Source organism: Trachurus japonicus, chromosome 2 (assembly GCF_045865225.1).
Source record: "Trachurus japonicus isolate A0001 chromosome 2, Traja_1.0".
NCBI classification, from domain to species: Eukaryota; Metazoa; Chordata; class Actinopteri; order Carangiformes; family Carangidae; genus Trachurus; species Trachurus japonicus.
In genome coordinates, this window is record NC_140908.1 from 10,763,956 (window position 1) to 10,780,807 (window position 16,852).

General features: G+C 43.4%; 1 protein-coding gene across 1 annotated transcript; it reads left to right on the forward strand.

The window, feature by feature from the left end:
• The first annotated feature begins 2,850 nt into the window (after positions 1 to 2,850).
• LOC146990853 (sodium/potassium-transporting ATPase subunit alpha-1) lies at positions 2,851 to 16,214 on the forward strand. The gene is made up of 23 exons (XM_085800821.1): positions 2,851 to 2,879; positions 3,240 to 3,350; positions 6,615 to 6,674; positions 7,783 to 7,884; positions 8,019 to 8,120; positions 8,212 to 8,325; positions 8,511 to 8,645; positions 8,767 to 8,884; positions 8,990 to 9,258; positions 9,350 to 9,658; positions 10,329 to 10,463; positions 10,598 to 10,790; positions 10,884 to 11,059; positions 11,184 to 11,320; positions 11,980 to 12,130; positions 12,220 to 12,388; positions 12,488 to 12,642; positions 12,737 to 12,860; positions 12,953 to 13,098; positions 13,199 to 13,329; positions 13,541 to 13,642; positions 14,682 to 14,773; positions 16,013 to 16,214. The coding sequence occupies exons 1-23, from the start codon at positions 2,868 to 2,870 to the stop codon at positions 16,039 to 16,041; spliced, it is 3,072 nt and encodes a 1,023-aa protein (XP_085656947.1). The 5' UTR covers positions 2,851 to 2,867; the 3' UTR covers positions 16,042 to 16,214.
• Positions 16,215 to 16,852: the final 638 nt, after the last annotated feature.

Below are 16,852 nucleotides of genomic sequence, written 5' to 3' on the forward strand. Positions count from 1 at the left end.
GTTTTATCATGCAAAGATTTTATCATTCTCAAGTGCTGAGGTTCTTTAATGGACCTATTTCAAAACCTCAATACACAAAACTCAAACTTTGTATCTCTATACCCTTTTGTAATTTACATAAGCACTTGTCTGGCTGTTAAATCACTTGCTACTAATGTGTTTCCCCTGATAACATTAATTTTACTCCTTGTACTCACTACTACAGTGTCACTCCAAAGGCCATGTTTTATTTCTGCAGGTCATACACTGTTTATGTGCGACAGAGCATTGTTTGGTGTTAAACAAAAACCTATACTACATCGATCACAGAGCCGAAACCCCCATCAGCCATGTGAAAGACTGGGAGGGAGCCACTCAAAGCTCAACCACAGTTTGCTGTTTTGGGTTTATTGATGCAAGAGTGAGACAACCGCTGCGTGGGAGGTCGATTTCCCAAAGACTCAAACATGCTCAAGTAGAAATCCTGCAAATTATAGTGTAAATAGAACTTTTCAAAGCGTGTTTGAACAGACGACGTGTTTGTATGATAGCGTAAAGCCACAGAGACATATAGCAAGATATGCACAAATACAGATCTGAGATGGTGTGTGTGGGCAAAGCACATGTTGTTAGTTAGCAACCCAACGAGTTTCATCAGATTATCGTGAGTAACTGCACCACAAACCAATTTTCTTTGGGTTCTGTTACATTGTGGTGCAGCTATAACTATTATCTCAGCGCATATAAAGCAGTCTGGGTAAGAAGAAAAATAGGTTTTATGTTCTTTTGGCTCCAGCTCAGCCTGAGGCATTTTCTCAACCGTTCTCAGCTTCTTTGTGTCACACATCGCCGTCTTCTTTCTGCCGGACTCATTTCATTTCCCTGAATAGAATTGGAACAAAGTGAAATCAATACGCTACGACAGATCCTCTAGTCCCGTGTCCTGCCAATGTAGCGACAAAATGAGCTGCATTCACTGTACAACAACTAAGAATATCCTCTTCTGCCTCTTGCGTGCCTTTTTTTTTTTCTTTTCTCTCGTCTCTCCTCCTGTTTTACAACCTCCCTGCCTCTTTTTCTCTCCTCATCTTTTACATCAACGCCCGCCTTCCTCCCTGCATGCTCTAGTGACTATAAACAGTTGGAAGTTTACTCCAAACACACCCAACAACCCCCAGCAAGGACGAGCAGCCCCCCCTCCCTCCTCCTCCTCCTGCAAGTGTTAATGGCCAGGTTTCATATGGGTCACGAGTGCCCTTTGGTGCAGCGAAGGTGGCCGCCATAGACGCGAGATGACATTGTGAGCGGACCGGACGGGGTCAGAGCTGGAGCCTCTGCCGTGTACATCCCAGTCACAAACAGACATTGTCAGTTTTTTCCATACCAACCTGAGGGATTGCATTGTGTTGCTCAAGGACACGGTTTATTTCCAGGGCATTGTCCTGCTCAGTCATTCATGTAAACCCTCTCACTTAACCTTTGTGGCTTTGGTTGAGATTCCTGCCAGCCCACAGGAACAACTGAGGTGGGGCCTCCCCCCCCCCCAATTGAAACTGCAAAACCTTTTGTTGTCCTGTTCCTGTTAGTCTATCAGCCGCACCAATTAAACATGTATTTGTACCCGCTCGTGTGTGGGTTTAGCAGCAGCTGAACTTTGCCCAAGTTTTGGTCCTGAAGCCTAAATCTCACCTAGCGCTCGGTGCACTCAGCACAAATTGGGTTCCAAATGGGATTTTTGTGTTTTTCTCAGGATGATTAACGTATATTAATCCTTCAGCCACTGTAGGAGAGCAGCAGGCAGCAGGCCAAGCACCTCTTTAAGCTCACTCACTGTTGCAGCAGTATGAATCTATTCTAAACACAATGGTTTAGCATTGTGAAACATTCCTGTGCTGCTCTTTTGACTTTTTATTCTCAGGTGAAAGGACTTCGAAATCAGGCAGTGTTTTCTTTTTTTTTGCTTTTTTGCTTTTTCTACAGGGCACATTGACCTCAGACGGAGAGGGCGAGGCTAAAGGCTCGCTGGATTCCTCTCTTTGCATTCCACGTGTTATCTTTGCTTTGAGCAACACTTTCGCCCAACCTCTTTTTCCTGAATTATGTTGTTATGGGGAAAAGAGACAGTTTTAATCAGCTTCCCACCATTTTCTCTTTCACACTTTGTCATTCAAATTGATCGTTGGTCTTCAGGCAATAAGTCACCTGCAGAACTGGACTTTCACCTTTCTAGCTCTGGCGTTATCTCTGCCTGTCTCTCATTCACTCCTCCACTATGTCGGCTTTTTTTTCTTTCATTCATTCCTGTTTGTACTGTAAATGAAGCACACACGGACAGAGGGAAAATGCACAGATATGGGGGTTCACTGGGCTTTCTACCTACTTTCTGTAAGGGAAGGTTGGAGTAGGGATTACTGGAAAGAAAGAAGAATGGCTTGACTAAGGGAGTGAATGAGTAAAGAGTGAAAGAAGACGGGAAGCGGCGAGAACAAAACCGGGAAGTTGAGCAAGATTCACCCCTCCCCTCTCTCCTATGATCCACCACCATTACCTCCCTCCCCCCCCGGGTGGACCCCTCGCTCCAAGACTACAACTCACCTGTCCAGTTTCACCCCACCCCCACCCCCCCACCCCCCACCTCCCAGGCTCCTCCTCTGGAGGCAGGTGAGCCAGTCGAGGGTATATAGGTATGGTAATGTGAAGTGCCCTATCTTCTCTGCTCTGGGGAGTGCGGAAGACACAGGACGCAAGAGGGCTGAGAGAGAGAGAGAGAGTGTGTGTGTGTGAGAGAGAGAGAGAGAGAGAGTGAGAGAGAGAGAGAGAGGCGGAGTAGGAAAGTTACAATTTAAAAAGACAATTGGATTGACTGCGCTCAGACTTGTGTTGCAACCATGGGGCTGGGAGTAAGTACTGAGACTTGTCACATGTTTCTGCCTGGTAGTAAATTCTCTAGATTTAGGTTAAGATTAGGCCGGTTATGTTTTTCCTGTTTTGCACCGAGTTTGAGTTTAGTCACAAGTTTTGTGTAAACCTGACAGTTGTGCGTAACTTGAAACACTTTGTGCCTTAGTTTGGAGTATCTAGTGCACAGATGAAGGACTTTTTAGAGCTTTAGATTGTAGATCTTTAGGAGTTATTCAAACTCATAGTGAACTCATAGTGTTTCCGGCACAAGGAAGAGCAGGAAACTAGTGGCACATTTCTAACATGTGCTCGGTCTTAGTCAGGACCTCATTCTCATTATGTCACCTTCTCTTATTTAGAGAGGGAAGGATGACTACAAACTGGCATCAACGTCCGATGGCGGGGACAAGAAAAGCAAGAAAGAGAAAGGGAAGAAGGATATGGACGAGCTGAAGAAAGAGGTCGACTTGGTGAGTACACGAAAAAGTGAAACCTGTGTGAAACCTGAAGTGTGATATTCAACACTAGAAAAAAGTTTGAACTAAAAAGGAGCAGCCGTTTAATAATCCTTCAGCTTCGCCTCCCATACGCTTTGCTGGCCTCATTCTTAATGACAGTCCTAATCAGGTTATGTTAATACTTTTGGACACTGTAACTCACAGCCATTGGTCACAGCAATTACACAGTGGTGGCTGGGACAAGCCCCCGCTTTTACCTCAGCACTAGTCACATGAGGTGTAGCTGTTGGCTCTGTGTTTCATAGAGATTGCTACTTCCACCGCTGTATGTCCTGTCACATGTTATTAAGGACTTCACACAGCTATACTTAACTTCTAAATCATGCTCATCTGGACTGAGCTTCAGCGCTGAGATGTTCTGTTGTCACTACACAGTTAAGCCTCTCAAAACATATGAACTAGTTATTCTTTTCTGTCGCGCGTAAACACCTATTACATCCGTCTGTTCTACTTTCAGGCTCAGTTCTTGGTTGGTTTAGTCGGCAGGGAATTTTATTTTGTAGCCACAGTCTGCACCGAGCTCCTGTGGAGGCGTAGAGTTGTAAAGTTGCACACATAGAGGTTCAGTTGGGTTCGAAACGTCACATGTAGATTAGTAGTTGACTAATTTCCACTGGTGTCAGCTTTTTCTCAATGTCTGAATCTGTCGCTGACTGAGGTCATTTCCCAAGGTCAGCGGGGCACTTGCTCTGCGTTCATCCCCAACTGGAGGGAAAGGGGCTGATGAATAACTCCTCGCCAGAAACTGTGCACTTATTAAATTCAATTAAATGTGCACTGGTTGCAGTTTACAGGCAGAAAGTTAAAGTTATTGAGGTTTCACCTGTAGCTTTGGATCTATCTAGTGGGAGAAGTTTGCTATAATGACTCTCAATTCTGTATTTGTCCCTAAACTGCCTTTAAAACATCTTATTAAAGACTGACTGCTCTAACCCTTTGTAGTACCATGTCCTTGACAAGGTCAGCTCAAGATGAGGCAGATTCAGGTCTCATGTTTATCTGAAAGCCCTAATAAGACATCGGTAAAGATGCCACATTAAAATATCCAAGTAATGGTTGAATAAAATCAACATAATAGTTCAAATTGTCATTGTTTTTGCTGTAGATGTTTGACTTTGACAAGGTCATTCAGCACAGATGGATGCTGCTAGTTTCTTGCAAATGTTCCTAAAATAACTTGAAAAAAACTAAATTTACATGAGCATATGAATCTTATGCCCTGTTGCCATTTTTTTTTTTTTACAAAATATTTAATTTCTGCCCAATGTCACCGAGGAGGTCACAGCCTGCTGCAACTTATTGGGTCATAAAATTCCCATCTCGGTGACATATTAATGATTATTGCCCTCTATAGGTCTTAACTAGATCTCAAAGTCCTGCCGACGCTGAAGGACATATCAATGCCATAGCAACCATATCACCTGTCTGCTGTAACCTCCCCCAGCTTAGCATATCATTGTCTGCAATTAACAGCAGGAACTGTCTCTAATGTGCCCCCCCCCGCCCTTCTGGAGCACAAGAAGGGCAACTTCATGTATTGATAATTGACTTATTTCTGATTTGAGCGCTGGTTAAAGAATAATAATCTACTGAGCAGCAGTAAAACAGTAGCAAGAGGTTCCAAGGAGCCCATGAAGCAGACATGTTAATGATTATAGCACCGGCTTTCTTCTATCATCGTACAATTAACTCCGGCGTCAAAGTCCAGTTGAAGGCAATATTTCCATAGCAACAAGAAGCAGCTGCTGATTTGCCAAAACGTGACCAACAGCTGAAGAAGCTAAAAATAGGGTCGAGGTTTAATTTGATCAACTGTTGTCCAGAACCTGTTTCTCAAATGAGTTTAGGTGTGTGTGGCCGTCCATCCAAATGTGTTTGTGAGGCAGAGAATCAAAGCCAAAGTGAAGAAATTTCCTTTCTCGGCTTCAAAAGAACTGCTGACTAACTGTTAAAATAAGCAACAGTAGTTTGGAGCATGTGATAACACATTATGCATGGCACATTTGCCATGGAGCACTTTGACTGCTTATTATCATGTAAAATTGTGGCAGGGCCGAGGGAGCCATGCAGTCACACCATTTTCTGCACTGACTGTGAAGAGTGCAGATGAATGTGAGAGAACTCACTTCACACCATTAATGGCTCAGGACTTCACATTTCCAAATGAATATTATGCAAATGTATAATTTCATACAGCATTTATATATAAATAGATCTATATACTACAGGCAGTGGGTGATTGGGACATGAATCTTTAACAAGGTCAGAGTGAAGTTGTTCTTACATAATCGTAATGAGACACTAATGCCTCACTCGTTGTTCATCAGTCGTTCTAAAATGAGCTCAGACCAAATGGAAACTTTAGGGAGTCATTTTACCACATATGAGATAGTAGTTTTAATAATAATCATGTTATTTGTTATAAAGGCCAATGTAAAATCATATAGTAGAAGCATAACTTCCATACTGTAAAGGAAACTAGAGTATTATTCCTGTTTCAGCCATATGTCACATTGTTTAGATGAAACAGAAACCAGTGTGGGCATCTCTTTCACTCAATGGCTGTTACTGTAACCATCACAATACTTTTGTTGTTCCACGGCCGACAAACTGGAAGGTGGGAGTCAGATATAATTGCGGAACAATCCAAATTATATTGAAAGAAACTCTATTCATTCACTCGCTGTAGGCGTTATTCAAAATACACAGTGTAGGCACATGCATTTGTCAGCTCCTCTCACTTTTATTTGCATTTTCACCCAATTTTCTTGAGCACACACAAGTAATAAAATTGATTTTGTTGATGCGAGTGAAAGAGAGCACAGACTTCACCAAAACACAAGAGCAATACACACAGGAGCAAACAGCAGTCTATCAGTTGGGTGACATTGATTCGGCTGGATGGACTGTTTGCTCACAGCAAACTGACCGTGGATGAGTCCATACGTAACTGAGCTCACGTCGTGTTTGGCTGCAAGTTTTCAATCATCAGTAGACTCTGGTTTTACTCATATATCTTAAATTGTCTGTGTATGGAGCAGCATGCAACAATGCTCCTTTACCTTGTCATCTTTATGTCCCCAGTGTCCCTCTGGAAGACATGACAGGACATATTTTAATCCTCAAAGGAGATAATATCTGCACTTTTAAAACGACAGGGATCTTGGTTTGTTTTATGCAATGATTCAATCTCTCTCTCTCTCTCTCTCTCCATAGGATGATCACAAGTTAACTTTGGATGAACTTAACAGGAAATATGGAACTGACCTAAGCAGGGTAAGCACTGTGTGTGTGTTTGTTTGTTTTTTTTATGGATGTGTGAGCCTGTCAGAGTGATAGTAAATCACTGGAGTTGCTACACAAGCTGCAAAGTGAGGTCACTGCACAGAGAAACACTTTACACATTGTCTTGTATTTATCTTAGAATAACTTTTAAAAAGCCAGTTTACCAAATTACAAAAAAACATATTCTCTCCCCAAAGTCATAACCAGAGAAGTGACATTTAAATAATTTAAATGTCACTTAAAAAGTTGTTTTGGTACAGAAATCCATCAGTTTATCTCGGGATGGCAAAAGCATGTCAGACTGTACAGATCCAAAATGTTCTCCTCTTGTTTTCCACCATGGTCTTCATTGGGCTAAGGTCTCACACACAGAATCCCATTACACAACACAATGCAAGTCCACAGTGGCCATTCCACTTGCCTCACCGATGCTGATTATCTGCTGAAACCTGATCTGTCTGAGTTTCCCCCAAAACAAAGACTTCATTCACACAGGAAACACTGCTCTTATTCGCTCCTTCAACAAGGAAAAGAAATGTTCCTATTCGCTCTTGGTGTCCATCCAAAGAGACTTTACTAGTGCTAATTCTTAATTTATTCTTTTTTTTTCTTTGCTGTGTAAGAAAATGTAACTGCTGGGCTCATAAGACAGATACCACCTGATAGTTCTTTCATCACTGTTTATTATTTTCAAGCCCATACGCTTTATTTGTACTGTGTAATTGCACAGGATAATGGAAATGGCAAGCTGTAACTGTAAGGTTATTTAGTGCAGTCTGCCTAAGGGTGTGTATCTTTAGGTTTCCTGCCAACCGACCTCAAATTCTTCGGTTGTAGTGGTGTACCTATTCTCCAACAGCTGAGCAGGAAACATGTTGAGTAACCTTGTCCTTCATCCTGTTTTCCTCAAGCGTCTAAAGGTATCTTTAGAGGAACCTAGGAAAAACCGGTCTGACAGGTTTTTTTTTATTGTGGTTTTGCTTCCAGGCACTTCACACATGATGCAAGATAATTATCTTTCACTCTTCAATCTCTCTCCTTTCTTTCAATCTTTATGCATAGTTAAACATTTCCCTTTTCTCTTTGTGTCTCTTTACAGGGTCTTTCTTCCTCCAGAGTAAAAGAGATCCTGGCCCGCGACGGCCCGAATGCCCTCACTCCTCCTCCCACCACACCTGAATGGGTCAAGTTCTGCAAGCAGGTAGACGCCAAATCTCGTCTGAAATTCCCACATTTACATTTTTTGCAAATCGCCTCTCCTCTGATTTGTTTGAGCCAGTCAAACCAACAGAGAGCAGCCACAAAACCTTGAATGTTATTTCAACTTGTTTCCAGCTGTTCGGTGGTTTCTCCATGCTGCTGTGGATCGGTGCCCTCCTCTGCTTCCTTGCTTACGGTATCCAGGCTGCCTCAGAAGATGAACCAATGAATGATAACGTGAGCAGCTCTTTGTTAGTGTATGATATGAACATTTTAGATAATAACTCTGCACACATACTAACTAACAATCATGTCTCCCTGCTTTTAGTTGTACCTTGGTGTTGTGCTCTCCGGCGTCGTCATCATCACTGGTTGCTTCTCCTACTACCAAGAGGCCAAGAGCTCCAGGATCATGGACTCCTTCAAGAACCTGGTCCCACAGGTGAGGTTATCATTGCAAGGGTCATTTACTTTTTCATTAGTTTTAGTCTTTAGTCACTCATTCATTAGGTCACATCAAGTTTAAGACAAATAGTCAAATATGCACCCTTCAACTGGGACAGAAAGTGTAATGTCTCATGTTAAAATATGTCCCCTAACAAACATATTTCACATTTGTTCTTGTAGCAAGCCCTGGTCGTCCGTGACGGTGAGAAGAAGAGCATCAACGCTGAGGAGGTGGTGGCTGGTGATCTGGTGGAGGTGAAAGGTGGAGACCGGATACCGGCTGATCTAAGAATCATCTCTGCTCACGGCTGCAAGGTCTGTACAAAATTAAATGGTGATTTCCTCACAAACCATTTTGATTGTTAGTCGTCTAGATGATCCTCTGTACTCCAGATATCATTGGTATTTCACTCTTGTTTTATTTTTCTGCCTTCAGGTGGATAACTCCTCTCTGACTGGTGAATCTGAGCCCCAGACTCGTACTCCAGACTTCTCCAACGACAACCCACTTGAAACCAGGAACATCGTCTTCTTCTCCACCAACTGTGTTGAAGGTAAACAACTAGTGGTTGGCTCAGAAATCACAGGGTCAAAATTAATTAATGTACAATATAAGTCAAATGACGTTAATCATGACTTCTTATCTCTTGTCCGTCCAGGTACTGCCAGAGGAATCGTTATTAACACCGGAGATCGCACCGTCATGGGTCGTATCGCCACCCTGGCTTCCAGTCTGGAGGGAGGCAAAACTCCCATCGCCAAGGAGATCGAGCACTTCATCCACATCATCACTGGTGTGGCCGTCTTCCTGGGCGTTTCCTTCTTCGTCCTCTCACTGATCCTTGGGTATGGATGGCTGGAGGCCGTCATCTTCCTCATCGGTATCATTGTGGCCAACGTGCCAGAAGGTCTCCTGGCTACCGTCACTGTGAGTCCTGGTGCTTTGTGTGTTTTTAAATGTCCCAACTGAATCAAAAAGACGACACAGCTCTTAAAAACCCAAACGCTCCGTCCTCTAGGTGTGTCTGACTCTGACCGCCAAGCGTATGGCCAAGAAGAACTGCCTGGTGAAGAACCTGGAAGCCGTGGAGACCCTGGGCTCCACCTCCACCATCTGCTCGGACAAGACCGGCACCCTGACCCAGAACAGGATGACCGTGGCCCACATGTGGTTCGACAACCAGATCCACGAGGCCGACACCACCGAGAACCAGAGCGGCGCCAGCTTCGACAGGAGCTCGGCCACCTGGGCCGCCCTGGCCAGAATCGCCGGACTCTGCAACCGCGCCGTCTTCCTGGCTGATCAGGCCAACGTTCCAATCCTGAAGGTGAAGAGTTCATTGCATGGATTAAGCCTTTAATGCGCTGCAGCCACCAAACACTTAACGCTTTGCCACAAAAGAGTTTTAACGGTTAATTTGGCTTTTGGCGTCCAACCTATTTTCCTTAGTCCTGGTTGAAAAACAAGTACTGAGTTAATTGTTTCCTAGTGGAATATTTTTCTTCCTTATAACATTATGTTGAAGTGGAAACTGGGGCCAGATGGAATGTGAAAGGCAATGACTGTGTGGGAGGTGTCTTGGCAAGGAACTTTTTGAATTCAGCAAAATGCAAATGCAGCCAAACTGCACTACCAATCTTTATAAAAAGCTCTCAGCATAATTAAAGGCTTTTTCAGAAATATGTAGCCGGTGCTATAGCAAGAGGTCGCCAGACGGACCCATTGATTTATTTCTAAATGGGTCCTGGCAAGTAAGTTTCTTTCTCAAGCTGTAGGCGGGGGGAGGGAGGGGGGGTTGTTATTGCAAAATAGATTCCCAAGTATTTCTTTAGAAATGTATTGTTGATTGAAAGGTAATCTGTACTTTCTGAAATTTAAACCAATACTGAAGCTCATATTCTTCGTGGAGATTAACCCATAAAAAACATAAAGTAAATTAAAACTTTAATTTTTCTTTTTTTAAATTCTCTCCATAACTCTTTTCTGTCAATCCACAGAGAGATGTGGCCGGTGATGCTTCAGAAGCTGCTTTGCTGAAGTGTATTGAGCTGTGCTGTGGATCTGTTGGTGGCATGAGAGACAAATACCACAAGAGTGCTGAGATCCCCTTCAACTCCACCAACAAATACCAGGTAAACAATGGGGAAATGTTCTCTTGCTCCCTCTAGTGGTTGACATCATTGACTTGTTTCAGCTAATCATATCATGCCAAATCCACACCTGAACAAAACCAGCAGTCAAATCCAACCGTCCTCTCGTCCCACAGCTTTCCATCCACAAGAACGCAACTCCAGGAGAGACCAAGCACCTCCTGGTGATGAAAGGTGCTCCAGAGAGGATCCTGGACCGCTGCTCCACCATCATGATCCAGGGCAAAGAGCAGCCTCTGGACGACGAGATGAAAGACGCTTTCCAGAACGCCTATGTTGAACTGGGAGGACTGGGAGAGAGAGTGCTGGGTACAACATAGCTCCATACTCAGGCTGTTTATTCTTTTTGTCTTTAATCAGTAGAGAAAAAGCTGATGAGTATTTCCTTCTTGTCTTATTCAGGTTTCTGTCACTTCAACCTGCCTGATGATCAGTTCCCTGATGGCTTTTCTTTTGACACTGAGGAGGTGAACTTCCCCACTGAGAACCTGTGCTTCATCGGCCTCATGTCCATGATCGACCCCCCTCGTGCTGCCGTGCCCGATGCTGTCGGCAAATGCAGGAGCGCCGGAATCAAGGTATGAAGCTGTCGTCATTTCAGGTGTCCTGTATCTATCATTTGCAAGTTTCTGCAATTATTTGTAAAAACTCAAACAAAAAGATCCACAGATTAAATGTTTTGATTCACCTGCTCCCCCACAGGTTATCATGGTGACAGGTGACCATCCAATCACAGCCAAGGCTATTGCTAAGGGCGTGGGTATCATCTCTGAAGGCAACGAGACTGTTGAGGACATCGCTGCCCGTTTGAACGTTCCAGTTTCTGAGGTCAACCCCAGGTTAGTTCAATCGACTACTTTTGAAGCATCTTTGGAGTTGCACAAAATCTTCCAAATTGGGTTTTCTTAGTGGCACAGCTGGCTATTTTTTTTGTTAGTACAAAGAATTAAATCAGCATTGGCCCTGCAGCCAAAAAGGCTTTAACCATTAATTCACTGCAGACATATAAATCTAGATGTGGCTCTTTGCTGGCCATTTCACTGATCCGATATCAGCAAGTTTGAGTCTGCTGGTTCAGGCTGTAAAAATGCCACCCACAAATACCACATCCTGAAAGTACTGTCACCCTAGGCAGATTCCTCATGCAGGAAATTCCTGTTGAAGTGTCATCATTATCACATCACACTGTCCTTTCCTTTACCATGGCACTGATGATGATATATTGAAATGTAAGATTTATTATCTGCAGTGAGGGTTTTATGTTTCTTTAGGTCCTCAAAGAAGCAAAACATTCTAAATCTAAACATTTACTGACAATCCATTCATTTTTCTTTAATGGGTACCAAAGCCAATGCTGGTTGGTATTTCCTGTTTACCCACTCCCCATGATTTCCTTTTTGTGCTGCCCTGGTTACACCACATCTTCAGTTTTCCTCTCAGAAACAGGATGCAGGAAGAAGAAACTGTTGTCCTAACGCTGCTGTGACTCCCTCCCCAGAGATGCCAAGGCCTGCGTCGTCCACGGTGGCGAGCTGAAGGAAATGACCGCGGAGCTCCTCGACGAAGTGCTGAAGTACCACACTGAGATCGTCTTCGCCAGAACCTCCCCTCAGCAGAAACTGATTATTGTGGAGGGTTGTCAGAGACAGGTGCGTGCCACGCTTCTCACAGACACAGATTGGAATTAAAATAAACAATAGACCTTTGTTTTAACTTGTCTGTCTTCCTCTGGCATCAGGGCGCCATTGTGGCTGTGACAGGTGACGGTGTGAACGACTCTCCTGCTCTGAAGAAGGCCGACATCGGCGTTGCCATGGGTATCGCCGGGTCTGACGTGTCTAAGCAGGCTGCTGATATGATCCTGCTGGACGACAACTTCGCCTCCATCGTCACCGGTGTGGAAGAAGGTGAGATACTGAGGGAAATGACACTGGCTCTTATTTAGCTGCAGGATTTAAAATCATTCAAACACTAATTTATATTAATTTGTGTTATTTCCTCATCAGGTCGTCTGATCTTTGACAACTTGAAGAAGTCCATCGCCTACACTCTGACCAGCAACATCCCTGAGATCTCACCCTTCCTCCTCTTCATCATCGCCAACATCCCCCTGCCCCTGGGAACCGTCACCATCCTCTGTATCGACCTGGGAACTGACATGGTGAGCTTTCTGACGGATCAAAGTCATTAGGGATCAAATCTGTTTAACAAAGTGATCAAATGTTCTTACTTCTAAATCCCTTGTTGTGTCCCAGGTCCCTGCCATCTCCCTGGCTTACGAAGCAGCTGAGAGCGACATCATGAAGAGGCAGCCCAGAAACCCCAAAACAGATAAACTGGTGAACGAGAGGCTCATCAGCATAGCCTACGGACAGATCGGTAAATAACAACTCATGATAAATAAGTGACTTCACTATTCAATATTTGGTGAGAAGCTTTCTAAAGTGGCTCTCGCTCTGCTCCTCTGTCAGGTATGATGCAGGCCACAGCAGGCTTCTTCACATACTTTGTGATCCTGGCTGAAAATGGCTTCCTCCCCATGGACCTGCTGGGGATCAGAGTCCACTGGGACGACAAATACGTAAACGACCTGGAGGACAGCTACGGGCAGCAGTGGGTCAGTAACAGCCATGTTTTTTTTAGCGCTTTTCTGCAAAAAATAAACAAACGACTGAACGAAGGAGCGCTCATTTGTTTTTCATTTTTCCATCTCCCAGACATACGAGCGCAGAAAGATCGTGGAGTTCACCTGCCACACGGCTTTCTTCGCCAGCATCGTGGTCGTGCAGTGGGCCGATCTGATCATCTGCAAGACCAGGAGGAACTCCATCCTGCAACAGGGAATGAAGTATGTGCACAGAGAGCCCGTCTCTAAATTTACACACAGACAATTAGATACCAAAACATCTGAGAGGGATATTTTTTTCTACCATAATTATGATCATTTTGTGGATGCAGATATTTCTGAGGGGGAATATTTGCAGCCTTACAGCATTAATCACAGTGAAGACGAATATAAAAGTCACAGATATTAATTAAGCTCTTCTTCACTTCCACAGGAACCGCATCCTCATCTTCGGTCTATTTGAGGAGACAGCTCTGGCTGCTTTCCTGTCATACTGCCCCGGCATGGACGTTGCCCTCAGAATGTATCCCCTCAAGTGAGTACCCAGTTCTCATTCATAAACACAACCGTCTGTAACTGTAAATGCATCTTTTTGCCTTCTGTTCTTTGAGATTCCTCACCAATCAGTCGCTGCTGTCAGAGCTTTATCATCATGTTGAAAAAGTTGGGTTTTATTTAACAGCCCACCTCAGAAGCAGAGGAGTAACAGATCTAATGAGACTCTTTGAGAAACAGAGAAAGCAGGAAGATCACGTTCAGCTCATTATCTCACAGCTTTCACACGCACCTCATTTCTCCTTGTTCACCTCTTCCCCCTCCCTCTCTCCTCTCCTCTGGTCTGAGGCTTCATTTCCCTCTGCCCCTCTGTCTCTCCTCCCTCGCCCACACACTCACCTGTTTCTTAGGTGACTGCTGAGGTTTGACCAACCTCAGCATCCCTCTCCTTCCGTCTGAGCGTCTGCCTCCACCCACACTTCCTCCTGCTGTCCCTATTTCTGTCTCTACTCTCTGTGTTTCTGTTGTTTTTGTTTTTCTGTCCTGAAAACATTTGTATTATTACAGAAAATCCAACATAGACAGAATGTAACAACATTTACAGGCTAATTTAATTCAAACAGTTTCCTCTTCCTTTTTCAGATTGTAGCACATTAAAGGTTTTCAAAATGCCTGTATGCATCATGATATTTAGAAAGATAATGTCAGTGCTGTCTGCTAATTGACCTTTTAGGTTTGGAGGCACATTTTGTTGTTTTTTTGTATCCTGTAGAGAAGAGACTGCCTCAGCTCAACCAATAAGCACGAGTTGTGCATTATCAGGTTTTGAAGTGTTGTATTGTTGTCAATTAAGAGGACACTCAGAGAGAAGTAGAGGAGAAAAACACACGCTCTGCATTGTTTTCTGACAACGAGCTTCTGAACTAATTCTAGTAGTTTGGTCTCAGAAGTCTAATGCTCATCCCTGAAGCTTTTCCTGTGCTCTTAGTGCAACTCCAGCCAAACATAATGGCATTAACCAGGCCCCCTAGTGCTCTTATATGGTTAGTCACATGTCTCTCTGTCCATCCACACTCTAGGCCATGTTGGTGGTTCTGTGCCTTCCCCTACTCCCTCCTCATCTTCCTGTATGATGAAGCCAGAAGATATATCCTCAGACGCAACCCAGGCGGTAAGACCTTTACTGACTGTTTTTTTTTTACTTTTGTGTGTTTGTCCCAAAGCTGAAAACAAGGAGGGATCTAAGCTCATTAAAGTTTACAGTTTTTGCAGGGCAGTGATAGACACTAGATGCTTTACTTTAATGGTGAAAATTAAAATAATCTATCTAATATGTGAAAATTTTATTATTATGATACTATTTAAAGAAAACAGCACAGCCAAATTATTAAAAAAAGAAAGAATGCAAACTACATCCAGCATAGGATGAAACACAGGTGTATATGTGTTAAGCATGAGCGCTGTACATCCTCCTGTGTCTATCTCTGCGTGTGTGCATTGGTATGTCTCCACACACACCAGTGAACTATGCCAGATAATAGGGGCTCATGGGAGTTGAACCCTCAACTCTGCCCATTGTTAATGCCTCGTTCCTCCCACGGAGCTGAGCAGAACCTGCATGCAGCGCCGGCTCTGATACAACTGTGTTCACGTATGTCTGTGTGTGTGCGTGGCTGCGTGTGTGTGTGTGTCTGCTTCATCTGAGCCCCACAGCACAGATCAGTGAACATCTCATTGCTCATCCGTGGTGAATAACGTGTTACAATCAGACACAAAAAAACAAGTTAAAGTGACAGTTTCAAACAACTTATGGAGGAAATGGAAAAACAGGATGGATTACAAAAAAACATGTTTACTGCTTTGGGTATTTTATTGGTTAAAACAATTTAAGAAAGAGATGTTTTCCACTGTGTGCATGCATGGCCCAAAGCTAAGAGTATTTTTTAATCCTGGGCTGAACAAGAAGGAACCAGCCCAGTTTTTTTTAACCGGCCATGAGACACAAATATCCTCTGTGTTGGTGCCTGAAAATAAAACATGGCTTTGGGCGCCGTGGGGACAGGCAGACGCTGCTAAATCACCTAATTCAAGCATCAACACATTGGAGCCACACTGACTTCTAATACAGTTTCATTAGATTATGTATACATCTAATGATATAGAGAAACTGTGTGACAGAAATGCGAAAAACCTGCAGGACAAAGATCTTAATGTTGTTATTCAGACACTCATTCGCCCTAAATTCAGGAAGTTATTTGCTCACACTCTCCAGTCTGGTCTCATTTCTTAAATTTCCTGTCCTACAACATGAAGGATGGTTTCATCCTGCAAAGTTAAAGGCCTCTTTTTATTTGGACCCAAAATATTAGGCAAAAACTCTGTCCCTAATTGTGTCTCCTTTGGTTTCTAGGTTGGGTTGAACAGGAGACATACTACTGAGTCAACACGACACATTCACGGAGGGAGCAGTCAGTGTTTCATTGTTATTTGCTGCCATGTTACATATCAGTCTGACCCAATCAGACTCCAAAAACACACACAACATGGATAAATTAAGAAGCTCTTGATGTATATGTCATTCACAATAAAACATTTCTCTACCATTGTACACTGAGGCTGCTTGGACGTTTGTTTCTTTCTGCACACACTCTTCTTGTTGGATCCTCTGACACATGAGGGGTGAGGACAGAATTTCACTAGATGTTTTTTTTCAAGGTTCAGTAGATATGAAGCAGTGAGTCAGGTCCAGTGACCCATGCAGTTGGATTATCTACCTCAACAGTTCCTAAAGCTCAGACACAAAGAGTACAGTAGGACACACAAGTTTGACATAAAACAGTTGTGATAAACCATCACATGCAAAAATAACCACCAAACCACTAAAACAATCACTTTTAGTATGTAAAAAATTAAATTTGAGTATTAGATTTCCATTATTAGCATCATTAAAATAAATAACTGATCATCTGAATGAAAATCTATTAACTAAGTTCCCTTTTTTACCTTATTTTGCAAGAAAATTGTCTTTACCCACCAGCCAATCACAGACAAGCATGTCAGATCAATGTGTGTGTGTTTGGATGTGTGTTTGTGTGTGTCCATTATCTCAAGGGCCAGTCTACCACATTGGTGTTTGCGATGGATTGCTCTGCTGACCGCCGATGCAAAGAGGTCCTGAGTGAAAATTAACCAAGACACTCCAGAGCTATCTGGTTGGTGTTTACCCTGCTCATTATGAATGCCCCCCTCT

Coding starts and splice junctions, on each gene's coding strand:
- LOC146990853 (XM_085800821.1), top strand. Junction 6,675..7,782: donor ATGGAACTGACCTAAGCAGG/GTAAGCACTGTG, acceptor GTCTCTTTACAG/GGTCTTTCTTCCTCCAGAGT. Junction 13,099..13,198: donor ACAGCTACGGGCAGCAGTGG/GTCAGTAACAGC, acceptor TCCATCTCCCAG/ACATACGAGCGCAGAAAGAT.